The sequence below is a fragment of the Nothobranchius furzeri genome, chromosome 13 (assembly GCF_043380555.1).
Source record: "Nothobranchius furzeri strain GRZ-AD chromosome 13, NfurGRZ-RIMD1, whole genome shotgun sequence".
NCBI lineage: Eukaryota > Metazoa > Chordata > Actinopteri > Cyprinodontiformes > Nothobranchiidae > Nothobranchius > Nothobranchius furzeri.
In genome coordinates, this window is record NC_091753.1 from 40587518 (window position 1) to 40611866 (window position 24349).

Below are 24349 nucleotides of genomic sequence, written 5' to 3' on the forward strand. Positions count from 1 at the left end.
TCAACACAATCCTCAATGACCTCCTCCAAGACAAACTGTCCCAAATGAATGTGCCTGACCTCATCTGCAGGTGGATCTCTGACTTCCTGACAGACAGGAAGCAACAAGTGAGGCTGGGGAAGAATGTCTGTGACCTGCAGACCATCAGCACCAGTTCCCCTCATGGCTGTGTTCTCTCCCCTCTGCTCTTCTCCCTGTACACCAACAGCTGCACCTCCAACCAGGAGTCTGTCAAGCTGATCAAGTTTGCAGATGACACCACCATCATCGGACTCATCTCTGATGAGTCAGCTGATGAGTCAGCCTACTGAATGGAGGTTGAATGGCTGGTGTCCTGGAGCAGCCACAACAGCCTGGTGCTAAACACTCAGAAGACAGCAGAGGTTGTTGTGGACTTTAGGAAGCACACAGCCCCACTCTCCCAATAACCCTGTCTGACACTTCAGTCATCAAGGTGGACTCGTGTTGCTTCCTGGGCAACACCATTGCCCAAGACCTCAAGTGGGAGCCCACCATCACCTGTCATTAAAAAAGCCCAGCAGATGATGTACTTCCTAAGGCAGCTGAACAAAATGAACCTATCAATACAGTGGATGAGGCAGTTCTACACCACAGTAACCAAGTCCATCCTCACTTCTTCAATCACCTTCTGGTATGCTGGAGCTACCATCAGGGACAAGAAGAATCTGCAGAGTGTTGTACGCTCTGCTGAGAAAGTCATTGGCTGCAAACTCCCCTCCATACAGGACCAGTCGCTTGGTTTCAGTCAAATGACCCTGTGTTGTGTTTGTACCTGAACTGATCTCTAATCAGTACCTACACTGTTTTGTATATAGTGACAGACACATGATTTTCAACTTGCCCCAGGAATCCATCCCATTACCAACTGAGTGTGTTCTGTCAGGGCAGGAGGGTTCTCCATTGGCCATTCTTTGGGTGGAGAAAATTTGATCAAATAGAGACCAGCTGACCACATCCATGGTTGAAAAATACAGCAGCAAATGCAGAGAGACACTCCAGATAGACTGACAGGAAAAGAGCAGGCAAGGACAGGGGAGGACTGGGGAGGAGGGTGAGAAGAAAGCGTCCGTCCTGGATAAGAGCAGGAAGTGAGATTAAATTAATTTGTCTTTTATCAATAAAATCACCAAGATATAAAGTGTTTCTTGCTGCTTAAGTGAATGGTTACATTTGCGTTATAATTTCAAATAATGCCCAGCTATTTAACTTGGCATTTAAAATGAATTATTATTTCATCATTTGCATTGCTAATATTTTTGGCCTTCCCTGTTTGCATCAGCTGATTTGTTTCATCCAGCTATTAATGACAACATGTTTGTTACATGGCACTGAATAAACTATGACATGATACAATTTTTTTTTACAAACTAAAACTGATGGGTTCAATGGGAAATTCTTATAAAGTAAATGTATATGAAGATGTGTCATTTTCTATTTTTTTTAATTATTTAATGTTTATGGAAGAGAAGAATTCCCAACATAGCCCACTTCATATTCAAACTTCAGACTGGCGCCTGGTGGTTACATTTCAATGAGCGTCACAGCGCGGAACTACCTATGAACAAGTCTGGTAGCCTAAAACTTGTCAGACAGGTGGGACGCTGTTGCTTTAGGCACGCCCATTACTGGGAACAGAAGAGTGAACCGCAGAGATATGATGGAGGCCTGCGGTGGGAGGGCTTAAGGAAGTCAAACAGAGAAAATGAGAAAGAAAAGAGAGGAAAGAGATGTTTGACCACTGAGTTCTGACTGCTGCTCTGCGAGTTTACCTGGATGTGAAAAGGCTCCACCCACTTACTCTCGCTGTCCACTGGTTCCAATGGCAAAGAATGGTCAGGTAGGTTTAAAAACTTATGACTTTTAACACAACATTCGTTAATATAATCTATGTCTGGGACTGTTTTCTTGTCTTACTTTAACATTCCTCCAGTTTATGATTAAAGCCCCGTTGTTAATGAGTGTTAGGAAGTTATTTCCATACATTCTTTGCTGCAGTCTGAGTTTCTGTGTACTTTGTTGGAGATAAAAAAGCTTAAGAGGCCCTCAGAAAGGTAAAGAAAGTAGTCTGATTGAGCAAAACCATAGCATTTAAAGAAAATTGCAATAAAAAGTGTTTTCTCCTCATCTCATTGACTTTTGCGCACGTCTAAAAGAAAGACTAGTTGACCCATTTGTACAAATCATGGATCTAAAAAAGTAAACCTGTCCATGTAAAACTATGCACCATACACAAAGGAGAACTTATTTTTATTTTGTATAATATACAATAAGTTATGCACACAGCCATTTTTGAAAGGTAGAGTTCATGCAGAGTTTCTATTTACCTTAGTAAGATTGATAAATGACTATAAACATGGAAGAACACAGCATTGAAATCTATATTCTCAAACTGACGATTCACTGATGCAAGAACCGAAACCAAACACAAAGCAGAACTCTAGTTTCACAGCCTCAGTCCCAAGTTGTTACCAACACGTCATTTGGTTTTTGTACACAAACAGGTACAGCTGATATTTTCTGACATGTATTCACAATAAAGACCTGTAACATGATAATGGACTGTACACTCTGCCAGAAAAACTGACAAACTGCCACCTATTCCCTTTCAGCTACCTGACTCCTTAACCTGGGGAGTAACCTGAAAATAGTTTGAAACTGAAGCTGTTTAAATTGAAAACTTTCTTTAATAAAACTTTGAGAATTATTTGAATGCTTACAGAAAGGAACATGAAGTATTTAAAAACCTGTTCCGCCACATTTTATTACTCTCCAGAATACAGAACATACAACAAGGAAATGTCTCAACAAAAATAGCATTCAGACAAGTTTGGTTACATTTCAGTGTGAGCTTTGCCTTTTAATGAGAAGGCTGTGTTTACCTTTATTCGTGACCTGATTTTATTAAATCCCAGAGACTTTGTGATAAAATGTGTTAATATAAATCTACTGTTAGGCACACATTTCTGGGAACAAGTGATAATTAACAAGGGCATTAGTGATCTGCTTGTGGGTTGATTTTCTTGTCATTATGCTCAGTTTTACATTTTATTTTTTTTATTTAAAATAAGTGCTGCCATCGGTAACACATTTACTCCACTTGTGATGAATAAAAGCAATAATTAACCTTCTTAGAGAAAATATGCAGACAACAGCTTTTGGATGTTTTCATTAAAGTGCCAAAGTACACGAAACACTGTTACGAATAGAAGTCATTTTAATGAAGTGTTTGAAATTTGTGTATAATATTTGTGATGACTGACATTTACATCAATACTTTACTCATAAAAAACAAACAAACATATCAGTTTGTTAGCCAATCCTTTGGCTTTTTATTAACTTTTATTTTTCAGGACAAGATAGTTAAACTTCAACCATCTTCATGGAAACAGGAAGTAACATTTGACGAAGGCACAAATTTTGTTTTTACTAACAAAAGAATCTGAAGGATCTTTTCATGTAATTACTTACTAAAATTAATTCCCAGGAAAAGTTTTGTTCATCCTCCCTAAACCTCAGATTCAATAGCTCCTTATCGCTTTTTTATGACAACATACTTTTCTACCAAAATTCAAACATCGATTAACCCCTTTGTCATCAATTCAAAAAATTAAAAACAGCCAAACAAAACTGAGAAAATAGAACAGAAACATGCTAAATGAAATCTTTGATCAGATTTTTTCAGTACAGTTTCCAAGATACCAATTTGTGCCTTTGAGCTTGTTACTGTGGTGTGGACGTAAACTATTAACAATAAGTTAATAACAATACATTAATAACCCTTTGACTATCGTTTAACTAATGTCTTATTATTTAATAAATATGTTTTAATATCAAAGATTAAAGTGACAGTGTGTTTTTTCCTAGCAATAGGGTCAGTATATACCTAAATCGTTGCAAGCAAGCATTTTTTTTTGTGGTGGAGTAAGACCTTACCAAAGGATGCCCATTAGGGACAAAAAGCCCTGTGGAGCACAAAATTCAGCAAAATAACAAGAGCATCAGATTCCCTTTCATCTCTGGCAACAAGTCAAGAGGTAAATGTGTAAAATAACAACATTTAAGAATGGCGAAGGTTTTGTAATTGTTTGTTACAAATCAGTAAATACATTTTGTCCTCATGGGCTCCCGTAGAAGTAAACATGGTATCTAATATCTTCCAGAGACTTAGTCCCGCTCTCATGTGTTTTAGACCTGCTTTTTATGGTTATATGTTACAAAACCACCAATATTTTTTAACAACTGGGCATCATTTCATTCCTTTTCAACAACATTTTGATGGATATTTCCAGAAATTAATGGTAAAATCTACTCGTTGTCTCTTTAAGAATGAAAAAAAAAAACGGTGCTCTCATAAGTATGGACTTGTACATTTTCAAGACATGTCTTAAGGCTGTGGTTGGCACTAAATGCACTGTGAGTTATTATTGTGTGATTGTTCAGTAAAACAATGTTGATTTTATATTTCCTCATTAGGTTGATACAGTGATAGCTTGCTCTAGTTATAATGTTGTGTGTCCGTTTTTACTTTTGTTTGTTTTTCTCTTTCTGCAGGTCTAGAAGCAGACTCTTGTTCATCAATGATTGTTTATTTTTGTGGAACGCCCCCCTTTTGTCTCTTCCTTTCTCTTTCACCTCTGTCTCCGTGCCTGGTCGGAATTATAAAGCATCCAAAAACAAATATTTTTTGCTTCACAGCCAGACAGGTCATGGGAAGAAAAAAAAAAGAATGAAAAAAATGGAAAACGGTCTAATGAAAACAAATGATATATTGATAATAATTCAGTATTAACTTTTCCCTTAATTGTCTTTTCTTCCAGGATGCACTCCCCCCTCCTTACTCAGTTGCTGTTCACACCCAGCCCCCCAACAACTATTATAACGGGGTGGTGTATGGTGCAGACCCCCACATGAAAATCCCCAACCACCCACAATACATCGCCCAGCATTCACCACCCGTGGTCCCCCCCCAGGTCACCAATGTCGGTCCACGTAAGTCAAACCTGCTGCCGTTTGTTTGAGAAAACATCAAATGAAAATGTGCAACCCCAGAGGAATATTATGTCTGTTGTTTGTTTTGTTTGTGCTTCTCAGCCCCTAAAGAGAAACAGAAATGCTGTCAGAATAATGCGCAGGTTTACAAGGGGTTAGCAGCAGCCATATTGGTACTGGCATTACTGGGAGTCGGCATCTGGCTTGGAGGTAATATTTAAAAAGATCAGCAAAATTTATTAACCTTTAATTTCTGCTTTAAATTCAGTGTTTTGATTAAATACAAAAATAATGTTAATGTATTATTTGTTTGCTTATTTCTGTATTTTACTTCCTCACTTTTATATTTTCTGCTTGCAACTAAAATCACAAATTGAAATGTACATTATTATTATTGTTATTATTATTATTATTATTATTATGGTAACACTTTAGTTTAGGGAACACATAATAACCATTAATTAGCTGCCAATTAATATGCATATTAGTAGACTACTAAGTCTGAACTAGTCATTATTAAGCACTTATTAAGAGCGTATTACTAATGCCGTAATTCTAACATTAACAGGCCATAAATTAAGAGTTTTATCATAATAAGCCATTTATAATGGTTTGTTAAGTGAAAGTAACTGGTTTGTTGGTGATTAGCAACATGCTAATTAGCTCAAATCAATATGTGGCTTTTAACAAAGTTCAAGGGGAACATATTCTTGCTTTTAAGTGGCTAATTAATACTAAACTACTAGTAATTAAGTATGAACAAAATCTGACTTTAGAATGGAGAACATATTCTTGCTTACAAGTGGTTAATTGACTGTTGCTTAGGCTCTATTAACATGCAGAGTATGATGTTTATTTTCGTACATAATACCAGAACATAATATTTTTGGTTATTAACTATTATTGAATTACTTCTTTAAAAGCCACATATTGATTTGAGCTACTTAGTATGTGTGTTAATCAGCAACAAACCATTTACTGTCATTTAACAAACCATTATGAATGGCTTATCTTGATGAAACTTAATTTATGGCCTGTTAATGTTAGAATTACATAACTGGTAATAAGCACCTAATAATAGCTTAATAATGACCAATTCAGACTTAGTAGTCCACTAATAAGCGTATTAATTGGCAGCTAATAAATGGTTAATTTGTGTTCCCTAAACTAAAGTGTTACCATTATTATTATTATTTCTGTCCTCTTATATCTATTTTTTCCTTGCTATCGATCACTCTGCCTCATCCACAGTTCGCTATGGCATCAGAGCTGCAAACTCAAGCTTTTACTACTCTGGAGACAGCAAGAATCCACAAATCGCAAATCCACATTTGACAACGTATGATACCTGTCCCATCAATGCTACTCAGTGTGACGGTATCAAAGAGTGCCAACTGGGCACAGATGAAATGAATTGTGGTGAGTATTTCTATCTGGAGATCTCCTCAGTTTCAGTTTGGAGGTGAATGACCTTAGAAACATAAAACTCGACATGAAAATTTCAAAGAAAATTGCTAAACCAATAAAATAAACCAAATTTAAGAATGATCTCAAAATAAAAAACATATTGATTGAAAATCTTCATCAGAACGTGATTTTCAGCTTTCACTGAAGTGGTTTGCAACCGAGTGTGAAGCAGCTGGGATGAGAATAAGCTCTTCTAAATCTGAAACCATGGTCTTGATTTGGAAAAGGGTAGAATACCTTCTCTGGGTCAGGGATGAGGTCCTGCCCCAAGTGGAGGAGTTTAAGTATCTCGGGGTCTTGTTCACGAGTGAGGGAAAGCTGGAGCGTGAGATCGATAGGGGGATTTGTGCTGCATCTGCAGTGATGCGGGCGTTGTGCCAGTTGTGGTGAAGAGAGAGCTGAGCCAGAAGGTGAAGCTTTCGATTTACCGGTCAATTTACGTTCTTACCCTCACCTATGGTCACGAGCTTTAGGTAACGACCCAAAGAATGAGACTGCAGATACAAGCAGCCGAAATGAGTTTTCTTCGCAGAGTGGCTGGGCTCTCCCTTAGAGATAGGGTGAGAAGCTCGGTCATCTGGGAGGGGCTTGGAGTAGACCCGCTGCTCTTCCATATTGTGAGAAGCCAGTTGAGGTGGCTTGGGCATCTGGTCAGGATCCCTCCTGAACGCCCACCTGGTGAGGTTTTCCGGGCACGTCCAACTGGGAGGAGGCCCAAAGGGAGACCCAGGACACGTTGGAGGGACTATGTCTCTCACCTGGCCAGGGAACACCTTGGGATTCCTCCGGAAGAGCTGGCCCAATTGGCTGGCGAGAGGGAAGTCTGGGCCTCTCGACTTAGGCTGCTGTCCCCGCAACCTGACTCCGGATAAGCGGAAGAAAATGGATGGAAAGATGGATGGATGGATGGATGGACTGAAAATAAATTTAAAAACGAAAGGAGAGGTTGTAATTATTCCATTCAAAACAAGACATTTTAAGGCAGAACAATGATAAAGTCTTATTCGTCTTTTGTCTTTGTGTCTTATCAGTGAGATTTATTGAGAACAATGTTCTTGAAGTCAAGACACCTGGTGATGGGCCCTTCCTCCCTGTATGTTACAGCAACTGGGACAAGAAATATGCCGACCAGACCTGCGCCCAGCTTGGATTCAGACAGTAAATAGTCCCATGATTCACTTTAACCCTCCCACTGTCCTAATGAGCACCACCTCACCCCTGCCATGTGGACCCCAAGGGATAAACCATCAATCCTGCTCAATGGTCAATTTTCCTCGTGGGGTCACCCATTAGGACAGTGGGAGGGTTAAAATGTGAATTTTCCTGAAATGTATTAATTCTGCGAAATCCAAAACCTAAAATGAAGTTCATAAACGACTTTATTTCTTCACAATCTCTTTGCTAATTCTCTGCATTTTTTTTGTGCTGATTTTAGTATAAACAGCAGCCGTTCAGCTCACATTTTTCTCCAAACCGTGCCTTTAAGTTTTAATTAATCCTCTTCAGAGACCGCTGGGGTGTCTCTGTTTGACAGACCCAATCAGGCATCGATGGAAGAAACTGATTATTTTTCTCACTTCTATGGATAACTCTTCTCTCTGTCTCCAGATCCTATTCAAGTAAACCTAGTCAGTTCCAGAGTACCATGAATTTAGAGCTGACCGGCACATCATCGTCTCCTCTCATCCAAAGTTCGGTGAACATCAGGTACAGCTAAGTACATCTAAAAAACAAACATGTACAGTATGTCTCCAAAAAAGTCAACATTGTGAAAAAGTTCAATGTTTCTTATCACTCGTTTCAGAATATGAAAAATCATACAATTACACACAGAGTGAAATATTTAAAGCATTTATTTCTCAAAATGATGATCGTGGCTTACAGACAATGAAACCCACAATTCAGTGTGTTGGAAAATTTGAATATATTATGATATTTATATTTTTCCCAATTTTTGGAGACACTTAACATTGGAGTTTCGTTATTTCAAATCATCAAAAATACAAGAAACTAAGAATTTTAAATAATTCCACGTAGATGTAATATATGAGTTTATCTTTTAGAAAAAACACGAGAAAAAATAAACATTTTCACAGTTTTCAGGTTTTTTGAGATGTGCCTGTACATATCATGTGCAGTCTGTCGTTGAGTGATCGCTTTTGTTAACTAGCTTGTTTTTTGCCCTATGCAGCTCTTCCTGTGCAAACCAGGAGACTGTCTCCCTGCAATGTGTGGGTAAGAATCCTCCATCTGTTCACACAGAAGCTTGTACTGATGGCTCCTACTGTTAAATTGTCTCAGTAAAACCAAGAAAGAGTTTGATTCATATAACAGCAACTTACTCGGTTACATTAAATTCTATGTTTGAATCTGAAATGCTCTTGTGGATATAAAATAAGGTACAAAATCAGGTAAATTAGCAGAAATTGATGCCATTGGGATTCTTGCCAAAAATGCTCAACATGCATATATTATGCAACATTTATTCATACATATGGTATTTTGAATTTTTGCAGGCACATGTTGGATCTGACAGCAACTTTATATCAGCTAAATACATTTTTACTCAGTGTTTTAGAGCTTGAACATAAATGAATATTTTCATTATTTATGAATCAATAAATCATGCAAATTAAAACAAATATTTACGCATATTTGTTGGTTTAAATTGTGAAAAGGATGAGATAAACTGTGAGTTCTGTTCGAACAAAACTTATCTAATCTTTGTAGTATTTTGTTTTTGTTGTTGATTTAACTTTTGTAAATGTACCTTGCTCTCAGATTGCGGGAAGCGACAGTTGGTATCCAGGATCATTGGGGGCACAGCAGCTAAATCCGGTGACTGGCCTTGGCAGGTGTCACTACAATATCGAGGATCCCACGTCTGCGGTGGCGTTCTGATCTCACAGGACTTTGTTTTGACTGCTGCTCATTGCTTCCCAAGGTTAGAGTTAGTCACTTCTTTACTTTTAAACAAATCAGTACTCTTCTATTGCTTTCTAGTAAACTCCACTCTTTTTCTGTGGCAGCCCTGCATATCGCGTTGCCTCAAACTGGAGAGTGTTTGCTGGTATTGTGTCTCTGATGGATCAACCCCGGCCCTACTTGATCGAGAGGATCCTTGTCAATGAGAACTACAACAGTGACACCAATGACCAAGATGTTGCTCTGCTGAAACTCACATCTCCGGTCACGTTCAGCGGTCAGTCCCACTAAAGATCAGTTGTTCTGATCTTGGCTCACAGGCATTATTACTCATCATCAACAGGATTAACTGTTTCCATTGATGACTATGATTTTTACATATTTGTAACAAGAAATTAAAATAGTTATGTGACACATGATAAAAAGCGACAATGTGACTATAAAACTGAACTGAAATATAATATTGGATGTCAAAACTATTAAAACACCACTTCAAAAAATTCTTACAGTCTTTCAATATGTTGCAGACTGAGCCCAAGTCAGCAGAAATTCCTAATTTTTGGACGTCAAAATAAAATATAACCAGTCACCGTTGGTTTTTGGTCCAGTAGTTAAATTAATAACACCTAACAAGATACTGAACTTCAACATTTTGCTTTCTTTCAACAACTGCAGTCATCAGGTTTCATAGCAATTTCAGCTTTATTTGGTCATCTTTTTGAGAGGAACAGAGTTTGAAAAAAGAAGAAACAACAAGTCAAAACTTTCAGAACCTGCCTCCAATGGCACTTCCTGCTATTTTGTTTTCTCCTCACGAACTTCCCACACACAAACATGCATGCACATACCGAGCTCTGACAGCCAACAGTGGACTGGCTGCAATAACAGACAACAGATTTATCATCTAAACACTTTCCCAACAAGAACATAACCGGGCAGAAGAAGAGAGACAGACAGACAGACAGACAGACAGACAGACAGACAGACAGACAGAGAGTGAGAGAGAGATTTGCATGCGTGCCCGTGTGTTAATTATTTTTTGATCTTAGAAGGCAAATAGACTTTGCATTTGCAGACATTAAATACATGTTTTTTTTTTTATAGATACAATTCAACCAGCCTGTCTGCCAAATACAGGCCAGGAGTTGAAAGATGGGACCAGCTGCTTCACCACAGGCTTTGGTATCACTAATGAAGGCGCAAGTAAGAACAAATACTCTCTGTCTATTAAATGTGGGGACAAAGTGGCATACACTAAATCCCTAATAGTTCCCCTGCGTCTCATAAATATATGATTTATCCAGCGACTCTATCAGATTTACATACAGCTGCATGATTGCACTTCTTGAAACTGAAAATCCTTTTTGAGTTGAGTGTAATTTTCATCAGTGTGATTTATTTTGTTAAATCTAATTTCTGACTTATTTAAAGACATGTGAATATATCAAGGATGTTGAACAAGTCAACGGAAAAATTCTACAAGCACGTAAAGTTTTTGTCCTAGTTTTGAATACATTTTTTTTCAGTTTTATTTTAATTTTAATGGGAAATTCTGGCTTTGAGTTTACATGATTTCTTGTTGTTATTTTTTTTTAAGTTTCTACCTGTATTTTCTCTGAATATTGTTGTTTTCTATATCAACACAAATGACCTCCTTCTCTTTGTTGTAATCAGCAAATCTGTATCCAATCAACTCTCCTTGTCCATATGCTCCCTGCTTCATCAGACCATTGTCAGATCCTGCTGATCATGATCCTATAACCTGAGTTTTTTTATGGCTTCAACATAAATTCATCTTCCTTTGAATTTGCTGGAGAATTTAGCTGCAAATATCAACAAAACTTTGACAGCATCAAACACTATTAGAATGCTAACAAAATGTTTTTTTGTATTTGTTTGTGTCACAGTTGGATGCAAACATTTAGGCAGCCTTTATGATTTTCCTGCATAAATTGTTGATTGTTATGATAAAAATAATCTGTTAAATATATCATGTAGGAGACACGTGTGCTGGTATTTGAGGATTGGACACATAAAACAAAGTTTATAGGATTTGCAGAAAGTGTGCAATAACTGTTTAAACAAAATTAGGCAGGTGCATACATTTGTGCAACATTCAGTAGATCCTCCTTTTGCAGAAAAAACAGCCTCTACAGCCTCCAATGAGGGTCTGGGTTCTGGTTGAAGGTATTCTGGACCATTCTTCTCCACAAAACATCTCTAGTTCATTCAGGTCTGATGGCTTCTGAGCACGGACAACTCTCTTTAACTCGCACCTCTAATTTTCAATAATATTCAAGTCTAGGGACTGAGATGGCCATTCCAGAACTTTCTACTTGTTCCTCTGCATGAATGCCTTAGTAGACATTTAGCAGTGTTTAGGGTCGTTGTCTTGTTGAACGGTCCAGCCCTGGTGCAGCTTCAGCTTTGTCACTGATTCCTGGACATTGGTCTCCAGAATCTGCTGATATTGAGTGGAATCCATGCATCTCTCAACTTTAACAAGATTCCCAGTCCCTGCACTGACCACCCAGCCCCACAGCATGATGAACCCACCACCATGTTTTACTGCAGGCGTCTTTCTTGGAATGCTATGTTATTTTTCCTCCATGACACCCCTTGTTATGCCTAAATAACTCAGTTTTAGTTTCATCAGTACAGAGCACATTATTCCAAAATGAAGCGCACTTGTCTAAATGTACTTTAGCATGCCTCAAGCAGCTCTGTTTGTGCTGTAGACGAAAAAAGGCTTCCTCTGCATCACTCTTGCATACAGCATCTCCTTGTGTAAAGTGCACCAATTAGCTGAACGACCCACAAAAACTCCATCTGCGGCAAGATGATGTTGTAGGTCTTTGTGCTGGTCTGTAGGTTGACTCTGACTGTTCTCACCATTCTTCAACTCTCTTTATTTGAGATTTTTCTTGGTCTGCAGCTTCAAACCTTAATCTGAACTGTGCCTGTGGTAGTGCATTTCCTCAGTATGTTCCTAACTGTGGAAACAGACAGCTGAAATATCGGAGACAGCTTTCTGTACCCTTCCCCTAAACCATGATGCCACTCTTCAGAGAAAACTCAAAGAGGAGGAAAATTTACAATTTGCCGCCTTATATACTCTTTCTCATAACTGAACTCACCTGTGTATGGAGGTCAAGGGTCACTGAGCTTACCAAACTAATTTAGAGTTCCAATAATTTGTTCTAAAAGGTTTTGGAATCACTAAAATGACAACAGTTTCCAAATGTAAGCACCGTATGTTTAAGCAATTATTGCACACTTTCTATAAAACCTATAAACGTTGTGTCACTTCACAAACATCACTGTGTGTGTCTGCTATGTGATGTATTTACCTGAATTTATACAGGAAAATTATGAAAATTAACAAGGCTGACCAAACATTTGCATCCTACTGTAGAAAGGACAACAGGAGTAAAAACACACCACATAAAAAAAATCACCTGCTCCTGTTTGCATAAAAATACAAAAAAGTTAGAAAGAAAAACGTTTTAAAACTCACAAAAACTGGCTGGTTGTTTCTTTTACACTCTAATTGAAAATAACAATAGCCTGGTGTTTACCAGAAACACTGATTTTAGGAAAATTACTATTTTACTTTGTGACTATTAAATGAAATGTGACTATGAATAATTTTCCCATAGCGACTCCCTCCAATAACCTCATGGAAGTGTCTGTGGACATCATTGGCATGACTACATGTAACAGCCCGAGTATGTATAATGGAGCAGTGACCAGGTACATGCTCTGTGCTGGAAAACTGGAGGGAGGCAAAGACTCCTGTCAGGTAAGCAGAATAAGCAGACATCAATCAACACATTTTCTGTCAAATTTGTTTTTTTTTAGTTCAACATAAAGTTATTTGTGTAATGTAGGGTGACAGTGGTGGGCCGCTGGTGTGTCAGGGAGGAAGCCTCTGGTACCTGGTAGGGCTCACCAGCTGGGGAGCTGGTTGTGGACAACAAAACAAGCCTGGCATTTACACCAAAGTCAGCAGTGTTTTGCCTTGGATCTATAGCAGCATGCAGGTATGAAAACTAAAACGTTTGATTTTTTGATGATACAAGTTTTACCACATGACTCTCCTTTTCTTTCCTGCAGGAGGAGAAACCGTGATGCCTCTTAAAAATCCATGCCCACAACTCAAGTCTGCACTCTCATAATATAAAAGGCAAAACACTTGAATGTGTTTTTCAATGCACTGATTCCAGTGTTGTGTTTTAATCCTCTGTCTTTTAGGGGTTTCATTCATCTTATTATGAAATTGATTTAAATTCCAGAATTTGCACACGGAGTCACTTTTAGTGAGATTTGGTCTTTTTTTTTTGGAAAATGACCATCTTATACATACAATAACATAAATATTTGAGGGTGTTTGTCTCAGGGCTACATCCATTTAATATTGTCTGATGTTTACCCTAATAAGGAAATCAGTAGGAACCATAAAATAAAATGTTTACGATTTTTGTTTCTTTTCAGAATTTCTTACTGTAATTTTTGTCTTATTTATGTGCCTTTTCAATCAATTCTCTGTGCTGTATGAACAATCAGAACAATCATAAACAAATAAAAACAAGCATTAAGGAAGCAACTGGTGACTACTGTGAGAGAGAGAGAGAGAGAGAGAGAGAGAGAGAGAGAGAGAGAGAGAGAGAGAGAGAGAGAGAGAGAGAGAATTCACACTGAGGTTGCTTCTCTACATTTTTTCCGCCCAGAATTGCTTTAGATTCTGTAGCTTGCTTCTACTGACGGATTAAAACAAAGTAACACAATCTGCAACGACCATTGAGCCTTTATTCTTTTTATGATTTGCACTTTTTCTATGAGACAAAGATAAGCGTGCACAACAGGTAAGTTGATAAGCTTATGTTTGATTTCACTGATTGTGACTAAGTGGAAAAAACAAAACAAACAGGGTTTCGTTTGAAGGGATTTCAGTGCTGATCGTGTGCATAAACAACAAAAATAAAACGTTTTATTTAATAATTGTAGATTTTTGTATAAATGACTTCCTGCCACATGTGAGCGGTTTAAATAACCCACGGTGAACGCTATTAATGTTGTTTACAAATCCAACACGCTATAACAAGAGGGCGTGTCTGCTCGCGCTGATAGCGATGCGCAAAACGCGCGTGCAAACTTGTGATCATGTTAAGTTTGACATCAAACATCCAGCGTCGTGTGACATTAATTTAGACAATTATTTGAAAGGAGAGAACACTGGAGGCGTTCTGTGCCATATGATCTACAGGTTGAAAGACGCACAAGTTGATTAATGCGTTCACGTCGCGCGCTGGCCGGATTGTGTCACAAAAAATAAGACTTGGTGCTGACAGACTGTGATAGATGGGGTAATAAGAGTTTTGGATAGATAAATGCCCGGAGGAGGACTTTCTGCAATGAACTGACTTTGATGGCGCGCGCGCGCCACACCCCTTCACGATCACGTTCACGGAGGAGCTCTCTGTTTGTTTATTGTCCTTGTTTTGACACAAGATTCCCGATTCTCGTTCAGTGCCCCATTTTTTTTTTACCGGGAAACAGTTTCCATGGAGATAACCGGGGACCATGAAACGACGCACATCGTCATGGAGATGCAACATCAATATAATTGTGATGATGAGGCCAGGTTGTCTGAAGACCTTCTGTGTGACCCATTTAGCTGTCCTACATTCTGCTGCTGACGTAGAGTATTCCTGACTGAGACAGTTATAATGAATTATTTTAGCTGTTGTGCTTTGTAGTACACTTTTAAGTTTATAAACCATGTACAGGGTACAATATACTGTTTTTGGAGTGCCATATTTTAACTCTTCACTTAACACATCATTTGAAAACTTGATTATGCTTCCTTTTACTGTTCCCTATTTACTAAGTACTTACATGGTAATTCCATCCATCCATCCATCCATCCATCCATCCATCCATCCATCCATCCATCCATCCATCCATCCATCCATCCATCCATCCATTTTCATCCACTCATCCAGAGTCGGGTCGCGGGGGCAGCAGCCTGAGGCGAGAGGCCCAGACTTCCCTCTCCCCAGCCACTTGGGCCAGCTCCTCCGGGGGAATCCCAAGGCGTTCCCTGGCCAGGTGAGAGACATAGTCCCTCCACGTGTCCTGGGTCAACCTTTAGGTCTCCTCCCAGTTGGACGTGCCCGGAAAATGTCACTAGGGAGGCGTCCAGGAGGCATCCTGACCAGATTCCCAAGCCACCTCAACTGGCTCCTCTCGATGTAGAGGAGCAGCAGGTCTGCTCCGAGACCCTCCCGAATGACCGAGTTTCTCACCCTATCTCTAAGGGAGAGCCCAGCCACTCTTCGGAGAAAACTCATTTTGGCCACTTGTATCCGCGATCTCGTTCTTTCAGTCATTACCCAAAGCTCATGACCATAGGTGAGGGTAGGAACGTAGATCGACCGGTAAATCGAGAGCTTTGCCTTCTGATTCAGCTCTCTCTTCACCATGACAGACCAGTTCAACGCCCGCATGACTGCAGATGCAGCACCAATCCGCCTATTGATCTCACGCTCCAGTTTTCCATCACTCGTGAACAAGACCCCAAGATACTTAAACTCCTCCACTTGGGGCAGGACCTCATCCCTGACCCGGAGAAGGCACCCTTTTCTGAATCAAGACCATGGTCTCAGATTTAGAGGAGCTGATTCTCATCCCAGCTGTTTCACACTCGGCTGCAAACCACTCCAGCGAAAGCTGAAGATCACGTTCTGATGAAGCCAACAGGACCACATCATCTGCAAAAAGCAGAGACCTGATCCTCATGCCACCAAAACGGATGCCCTCCTCACCTTGGCTGCGCCTAGAAATCCTGTCCATAAAGGTTATGAACAGAATCGGTGACAAAGGGCAGCCTTGACAGAGTCCAACTCTCACTGGGAACGAGCCCGACTTACTGCCGGCAATGCGGACCAAGCTCTGACACCGGTCATACAGGGACCTAACAGCCCGTATCAGATGGCCTGGTACCCCACACTCCCGGAGTACCCCCCACAGGGCACCTCGAGTGACGCGGTCAAACGCATTCTCCAAATCCACAAAACACATGTAGATTGGTTGGGCAAATTCCCACGCACCCTCCAGGATCTCCCTAAACTTATAGAGTTGGTCCAGTGTTCCATGGCCAGGACAAAAACCACATTGCTCCTCCTGAATCTGAGGTTCAACAATCCAACAGACCCTCCTCTCCAGAACCCCTGAATAGACCTTGCCGGGAAGGCTCAGGAGTGTGATCCCCCTGTAGTTGGAACACACCCTGCAGTCCCCCTTTTTAAATAAGGGGACCACCACCCCGGGCTGCCAGTCCAGTGGGACTGCCCTTGATGCCCACGCGATATTGCAGAGCCGCGTTAGCCAACACAGCCCCACAACATCCAGAGCCTTAAGAAACTCTGGGTGGATCTCATCCACCCCTGGAGCCTTGCCACAGAGGAGCTTTTTAATGACCTCAGTGATCTCAGCACCAGAGATTTGAGAGGCCAACTCAAAGTCCCCAGACTCTGCTCCTTCACTTGAAGACATGTCAGTGGGATTGAGGAGGTCTTCAAAGTATTCTGCCCACCAATCCACAATGTCCTGACTAGAGGTCAGCAGCACACCCCCCACTATAGATAGTGTTGGTAGAGCACTGCCCCCCCCCCCCCCCCCCCCCCCCCCCGATGGCACCGGTTGGTGGACCAGAATCTCCTCGAACCCGTACGGAAGTCTTGCTCCATGGTCTCACGGAACTCCTCCCATGCCCAGGTTTTTTCCTTGGCGACCACCCGAGCCTTGTTCCGCTTGGAATGCCGGTACCCGTCAGCTGCCTCTGGAGTCCCACAGGCCAAAAATACCTGATAGGACTCTTTCTTCAGCTTGACAGCATCCCTAACTGCTGGTGTCAACCAGTAGATTTGGGGGTTGCCACCACAACAGGCACTGACGATCCTGCGACCACAGCTCCGGTCGGCCGCGTCAACAATGGAGGCACAGAACAGGGGCCATTCAGACTCAATGTCCCCCGCCTCCCCCGGAACATTCTGGAAGTTCTGTCGGAGGTGGGAATTGAAGCTCCTTCTGACAGGAGACTCTGCCAGATGTTCCCAGCAGACCCTTGCAATGTTTTTGGGCCTGCCTGGTCTGACCGGCATCCTCCCCCACCATCTGAGCCAACTCACCACCAGGTAGTGGTCAGTTGACAGCTCCGCCCCTCTCTTCACCCGAGTGTCCAAGACATGTGGCCGCAGGTCAGATGAAACAACAACAAAGTCGATCATCGAACTGCGGCCTAAGATATCCTGGTGCCAAGAGCACAAATGGACACCTTTATGTCTGAACATGGTGTTCATTATGGACAATCATGACTGGCATAGAAGTCCAATAACAAAACACCACTCAAATTCAAATCAGGGGGGCCATTCCTCCCAACCACAGCTCTCCAGGTCTCACTGTTGTTGCTCACGTGAGCGTTTAAGTCCCCCAGCAGAATGAGGGAGTCACCAGAAGGAGTTCTTTCCAGCACCCCCTCCAAGGTCTCCAATGATGGTGCCATCAGGTGATGGTAATTACATAGTAAGTGAAAGTGTGTTATTGTTTCTAAGTTCTTAAACAGTTATTACCATGTTACTCAGGTTCAGTTCTAGTTTTTATTTTTATTAATCATTCCTAGTAAACACTGCTTTACACAATTATTACACTTTATTACAATTATACACTTTAATTACACAATAATAGATGTTAACTTACTATGTAATTACCATGTAAGTAGTAATTAGGGGACAGCAAAAGAAAGCGTTACCGAAAAGTTTGCTACACTTTTATTTCTCTTTCCTCTTCTCCTTCGATACACATTGCCTTGTAACATTCCCATATGTTGTGTTTTAGAGGAATTCATTTTCCCTTTTGTGCAACAGCCTGTTCTCTCCTCAGACATCACCTCCCTGCATGCCCTTCACCTCTACCCCCACCAGACGGTGTTCTACCGACTCCTCACTCAGATGTCCTTTGTTCGTCACATTTAGTGGAAAGTTACTCATTTCCACCCTGAAACAAGTTATCTCACCCACTCACTTGAGGCAAAACTGATTATAGGTGAACAACAGATTTCAAGAATGATTAGAAGGTGAGAAGGTGACCTCAAAGTTGCCATAATACGCGCAAGCACGCAGACACAAATACTTAGACCGTGAAACGTCTTTAAATCATAAACTGTGCTGCTTGCAACAGTCATCCAAATCCTACAAATAGTTTATTAAACAATACTGGCCCACACATTCATTATTTTCAGAACATTTGACACTGAATCTTAAGCAATACATCAGATGTTCACGTTTTTTATTTTATTTTTTAAGCATTCTTGTTTTGTGATCAACCAAAAAGAGGCTAAAACCAAAAATCTAAATAAATAAATAAATAAAAACTAAGCTACAAGAAAAGTGGAAAAAATGCTTTTAAACATGTTATTATTTTTCAATCTAACCACATAAATATCCAGTGAACTCAAAAATAGATGGGCAGTTTATGGGATATAATAGCAGTCTATAATTACTGGTTGCTTTGCAACATATTTTCTTTAACTAAATGGCTCTTTAATTTCAAAGTTTTAGTCGTTTTTTTCCTAACCAGTTAACAGAGTGCCCTTGGACTGGTATCCAGATTCCAAATCTGTCACATGCTCCCATGCTGATGTATGACTGGAACACTTTGCACACCTTTGGAGTGATTTTCCAACATGCAGACTTGTGATCTATGACATCCTGCTAAACTAAGATGCTCATTAACTAGGAAAGTCTGTTCACAACTTGGGGTATTAGATACACGACTTCCAGACCGGAGTATAAAGTTTTCCTGTATCCAGTCATGGTACAGGAAGTGCAGTGACGTGCATTTTCTGATGTCATTAAACTGCATTCAGTGTGATTCAGAGAATAACTTCCTGCTGCAAATAAACTTGATGGACTTTCAAGTAAAGAAGAGGGCAGCAAGCTTAAAGAACAGCTAAACACAACACTGAAAAGCAGATTCAATTATTTCTATGTTCAATTTTGGTGGTGGATGTTTTTAGTTTTATACATGCAACAAAATTATTTACTTCAGAAATGTCCCCAAGGCTCAAACTATGTATATGAAGGACCAATTTAGAGATTACAGATAATCTGGATTCAGGATGTCTGTTAATGACTGTAACGGACCTCTGATGCAGCTGAGAACAGACGGAAGAGAAAGATGAATACAGATAGAGACAGATGGGCTGGGAGCAATCACACAACCCATCAGTCTCAAAGATGGAAAGAAATGCATGTTTCTGATAAAGTCATAAAAAAAACCAAGCTATTGACACTTACATTGTAGCTATAGACTGAATTTAGGACATAAGGGGTGTCCTCTATTGTGTTTGTCATGAGCTTTAAAAAATTGTACATGTTAGTCATTATTTTGTCTTTGTGGTAGCAAACAAAATGGATTCAATTTGAGTGTTTTGTGGGTAATAAAAAGAGTTTTTTAGATTTTAGGAAGACGTGTTTGTTTTGTGTGTGAACAGCCCACATGAAAGTAGGCCAAGGTTGTGTGAACTGCCAGGAAAACGGGAACATGGATCGTTATACAAGACAGAAACTCCACCCAAAAGCTTATTCTTACATCCGTTAGACTCCAGAGTTTGTGGCAGAGCCAGTAATGGGTAAGTTCTCTGGTTCATATCAGTGTGGAGCATTAATAAACAATAGTTTTGTGCCTTGTCATTCTTTCTATCCCAGAGGGTTAGACAGAGGCACATATGGACAATCACATTAGAGTGTCCTATCTCTCTCGTTAATTATATCATGTCTCATCCTGTACCTTTTTTCTGTGTCGACAGTTGCCATGGAAACTGCTTTGCTCTTCCCCTATGCATTCATGGGATGTGTTGCTGGTAAGTGTGCCTTAACCATCAAACACACATGCCTGCACATGCTCAAATTGTCCAGGGGGAGGTAGTATTTAGGAAAAAGGGAAATCTCAGCAAAACATAAATTACTCTTGAAAGCGGGCTACTCAATTCTGCTCCGGGAAGGTCACTGTCCTGCCTTTTAATTTATTTTCCCTTCTTTCCCTTCTTCAATATTGCTTACACCACCGCTTAAGCATGTTCTTAAGTTCTTCAGACACCCATTTATTTCAAACCAGGTGTGTTGGTGCAGGTAAACAGAAAAGAATGAAAATTTATATTTTCCTCATTTTTGTACACACAGTACCCCATATTAACAGAAAACACAAAGTTTTAGAGTTGTACGCAGATATATTTGAATAAAGAATCTGTAATATCACATGCTCCTATGTATTTAGACCCTTTTCTCAGTATTTAGTTGAAGTACCCTTTTGAGCTAATACAGCTACGAGTCACACACACATACGCACACACACAGCATATATATATATATATATATATATATATGTTGCAGTAGTTTGTTCTGACTCTCTTGTTGATTTTCTTTAACAATATTTTTTATGCCTTATTCTCTACCGTTTGTTGCTCTGTGTCAACAGTTTTTGTGGAAACTGTTTTGGTCATCTTCATTTCAGTCCCAGGATGTGTTGCTGGTAAGTTAATATATTATTCACACACACACACACACACACACACACACACACACACACACACACACACACACACACACACACACACACACACACACACACACACACACACACACACACACACACACACACACACACACACACTCCTGCACATGCTCAATTTGTCCAAGGGGAGGCAGTGTTAAGGCAGAAAGAGAAAACTGAGGGTTCAACCCTCAACAAAAGGTTTGTATGTGTGTGTGTGTGCGCGCATGTGCGTGCGTGTGTGTGTGTGTGTGTGTGTGTGTGTGTGTGTGTGTGTGTGTGTGTGTGTGTGTGTGTCCATGTATGAGCGCCTGTGTGTGTAGTCCCTCTTTACAGACTAAGATTACCTATAAGATGTTCAAATGCTCACACCACAAAAAATATATAACTTGTCTGTTGGGACACTTTCACTTAGTTTCACTAAAAGTAATCATTTGACTTTCTTTAAATAGTTCGATTTTTATGTTCTTGCTAAGTTTTATCTTGTTTATTCCCTATGACACTCACCTCTTCAACAAACTGGTACGTCCTAGCTGTAAAGGGTAAGTGACCCTCTTGAATCCACTAACAGGGCTAAGCCTGATGGGTGAACTGCTTTCTGGACCAACCCTTGACGGATCGCTGCTCTACACTAAACAGTCGTGTGCAATAAGGATCATTCCAAACTAGAACAAGATCTGTATTCATATAAGTTTTAAGAAAGTGTGTTGATTAACTATGGAATGACAAAACTGCTACTTCAGTTTTATAAAACCATAAGAACAAATAACCACATTTTGGGGGGTTAAAGGTTTAAATCAAAATAGCATTTTAAAGCCAGAATCAAGCTGCATTTCCACTTAAAAACACTCACCAGTTGGTTTAATCTCCACGTTATGTTGTTTGCCTTACTATAATTTCATAAAATAGAAAAGGAGAACCTTATTTAAGTAGTACTTTTTAAATGCATAATAAAAATGTATTTAGCCTTTAGCCACAAAAAGCAGAAGAGTAAACCAGGAACTCTGCAGAAAATGTGTTTTCATTTTTAATTTTGTCCTGTTCATTCACAGAAGGCAAGGCCAATGGTGAAAATCCTTTCCTTTATGGTACGTTCATGGGAGAAAACACTGAATCATCAGAATACAGTCAAACTGAAAAAAATAATAAATAAATAAACCAGCAAGTTTACAGACCAAGAAGCTGATTTTGTGTTTCTTATTCACAGACTATAAGAGTTTGAGATATGGGGGTCTGTCCTTGGCTGTTATTCTCTTCACATTGGGAATCCTTCTCATCCTCAGTGAGTAAACCTCTAAAATCTATCTGCGTTTTTTCTCATTTTCACTTATCATCTTTATTCTCATGGCCACACTTCTACTCAGTCTGATCTCTTTGCACTCGTTCATTTTGTGGTCGTAGGTCGGCGATGTCACTGCAACATGAACAAAGAGTCCAGGTGAACCAGTGGGTTTCTCTGACTGAAGAAGATATTATTATACAGATCTTTTTTTTGATACATCGTTGGGTTACCATGACAACACGTGGGTTCTCTCCACAGGGACCCCAAAGATGAGGAAGCACAAGAGGAGAACGTGATTGTCCCCAAGGGTAAGATGAGTATGTTAGCTCTCACCTCTCATCAACACAAATCCATAGTTTAGTTTGTCGTTGCTCATCAGCTCACAGTAACAAATATAATATTAGTGCTGACCTTTCGCCAATGATTTCCATCGGCTCTGCTTTGGAACATGCCAGCCTTTGACAAACAGATTCTAGTCAGATAGTTCTCTGCAGCCAGAAGCGGTAACAGTGTGTGTGGCAGGCTCCCACAGAAGAAAACATGTAAAGAACTTGAACACATTAATCAGTGCGCACAGCCAGACCTCATCATGGCCACAGTTACCTGCTGCTTGAGGGATTCAGCCACTCAAGTGTTACTAAAACACACAGTGGAGATAACACCACTAGATATTCTTTACTAATGAGCATTAAAACGTTCAGTCAGCTCAAGTTACACATTTGATGATGAGAAAAGGGAAAATATGCTAAATAAATTATTACAAAAATATTTTACCTTTCAGAAATAAGGGAAAGGAGGAGGACTTTCTGCAAAAGGAAGTTTGATTCTGTGTTGTCCTTAAAGAAATGCTACAGAGCACCGGTATTTTATTGCACAGAACTGCTTCGTGTAAAAATGAGATCAAAAGGAACATAAATAAGAACAGAATAAAATCTTTTTGAATTTACTGACTTCTATTGTTTCTAACATCAGTGCTCTTGACCTGTTTCAGCTGCAGCAGCAGCTGCTAAAGAGGCTCCAGCAGAGAAGTGAGACGACGGAACAGCACCTTTAGGAAATATGATTTTTATCAACAACACAAATCCTTATTATAACTGGCTAGACCATGGGGTCAAATCGGAGGAATATATTGAAGAGTTGTAAATAGATCTTGTGCCAGTTGCTGTTTGCTGGTCCTCAGTGCTCTAGTCCATTTCTGTGCCTTTCTGTGATGGTCTTATGTTGTCTCAGCCTGCAGCATCGTGGACACAAGATTGTCTTGAAACTCCTTAAGAGATGTTTATTGTTGCATTTTCAGGGTTTGTAAATGTTTCTTGTTTTGTCCACGATGGTGTTTGTCAGATTATAAGAAATATTATTTATATATATATGTATATATTATAAGAAATATGCATACATTCTCTATTTAAACACACATACTTTACATGTGACTCCTATAGTTGTATAGTGATGCTTCTGTTTGAGTGGTGTGTTTGAGTGCACATAAATACGTAGCTCTTTGTGTGGGCTTGTCGTGAGTGTGTGTATGTGTGTGTGTGTGTGTAGATGAGATGAGCCTTATCTTGAGACAACCTAAAAGTTCCCTGAGTGAGCTTGAGTGATTAGCAGGAACCAGCAAGGACTCCTTCACTGCAGATTTGTCCCACCTGAAGTGGAGAGAGGTCCCCAATCAGTTCTCTCACTGCCTTCTTCTCCACGCATCCACCCTGCTGTTGTGTCACTGCATCCGTCAGGATTAATCGGTCTCCAGCAGGCTATGATTAGCTTCCCCAGTGCAAATCTGTAAAGCTGGGGTTATATTTCTTGGTAACACTTTACAGAAAGGGTCCCTTTATTAACATTTCTTAGTGCATTATTAAGCAGTAATAAACCATAAAAAAGTGTTAACAACTGCTTTTATGCATTACATAGCATTACTAAACATTATTTAATGAATTATTAAGCAGTTACCTAATGTCTATTACTGAACCTTAGTTAATGCAGTACTAAGCTTCTTTGACCCTTATTGTAAAGTCTTAACATTTTTTCATTTATAAACACTTTTTAAATGCT

General features: G+C 39.9%; 1 protein-coding gene and 1 non-coding gene across 2 annotated transcripts; both read left to right on the top strand.

Annotated features, from left to right (window-relative positions):
* The first annotated feature begins 1562 nt into the window (after positions 1–1562).
* tmprss13a (transmembrane serine protease 13a) lies at positions 1563–14191 on the top strand. Its single transcript, XM_015951488.3, has 13 exons — positions 1563–1858; positions 4839–5010; positions 5113–5220; positions 6262–6429; positions 7509–7635; positions 8086–8184; positions 8669–8712; positions 9259–9421; positions 9507–9679; positions 10507–10605; positions 13062–13204; positions 13293–13445; positions 13519–14191. Exons 1-13 carry the CDS (start codon positions 1841–1843, stop codon positions 13531–13533), a joined length of 1482 nt encoding a protein of 493 aa, XP_015806974.1. The 5' UTR covers positions 1563–1840; the 3' UTR covers positions 13534–14191.
* Positions 14192–21262: 7071 nt separating this feature from the next.
* Positions 21263–22440, top strand: fxyd6 (FXYD domain containing ion transport regulator 6). Its single transcript, XR_011516052.1, has 3 exons — positions 21263–22103; positions 22223–22297; positions 22417–22440. It is a non-coding gene; the product is annotated as an FXYD domain containing ion transport regulator 6 (transcript).
* The last annotated feature ends 1909 nt before the right edge of the window (positions 22441–24349 follow it).

Excerpts from the sequence above, each read along its gene's own strand:
- tmprss13a (XM_015951488.3), top strand. Across the intron at positions 6,430-7,508 it reads CACAGATGAAATGAATTGTG|TGAGATTTATTGAGAACAAT; the intron begins GTGAGTATTTCT and ends GTGTCTTATCAG. Across the intron at positions 9,680-10,506 it reads ATCTCCGGTCACGTTCAGCG|ATACAATTCAACCAGCCTGT; the intron begins GTCAGTCCCACT and ends TTTTTTTTATAG.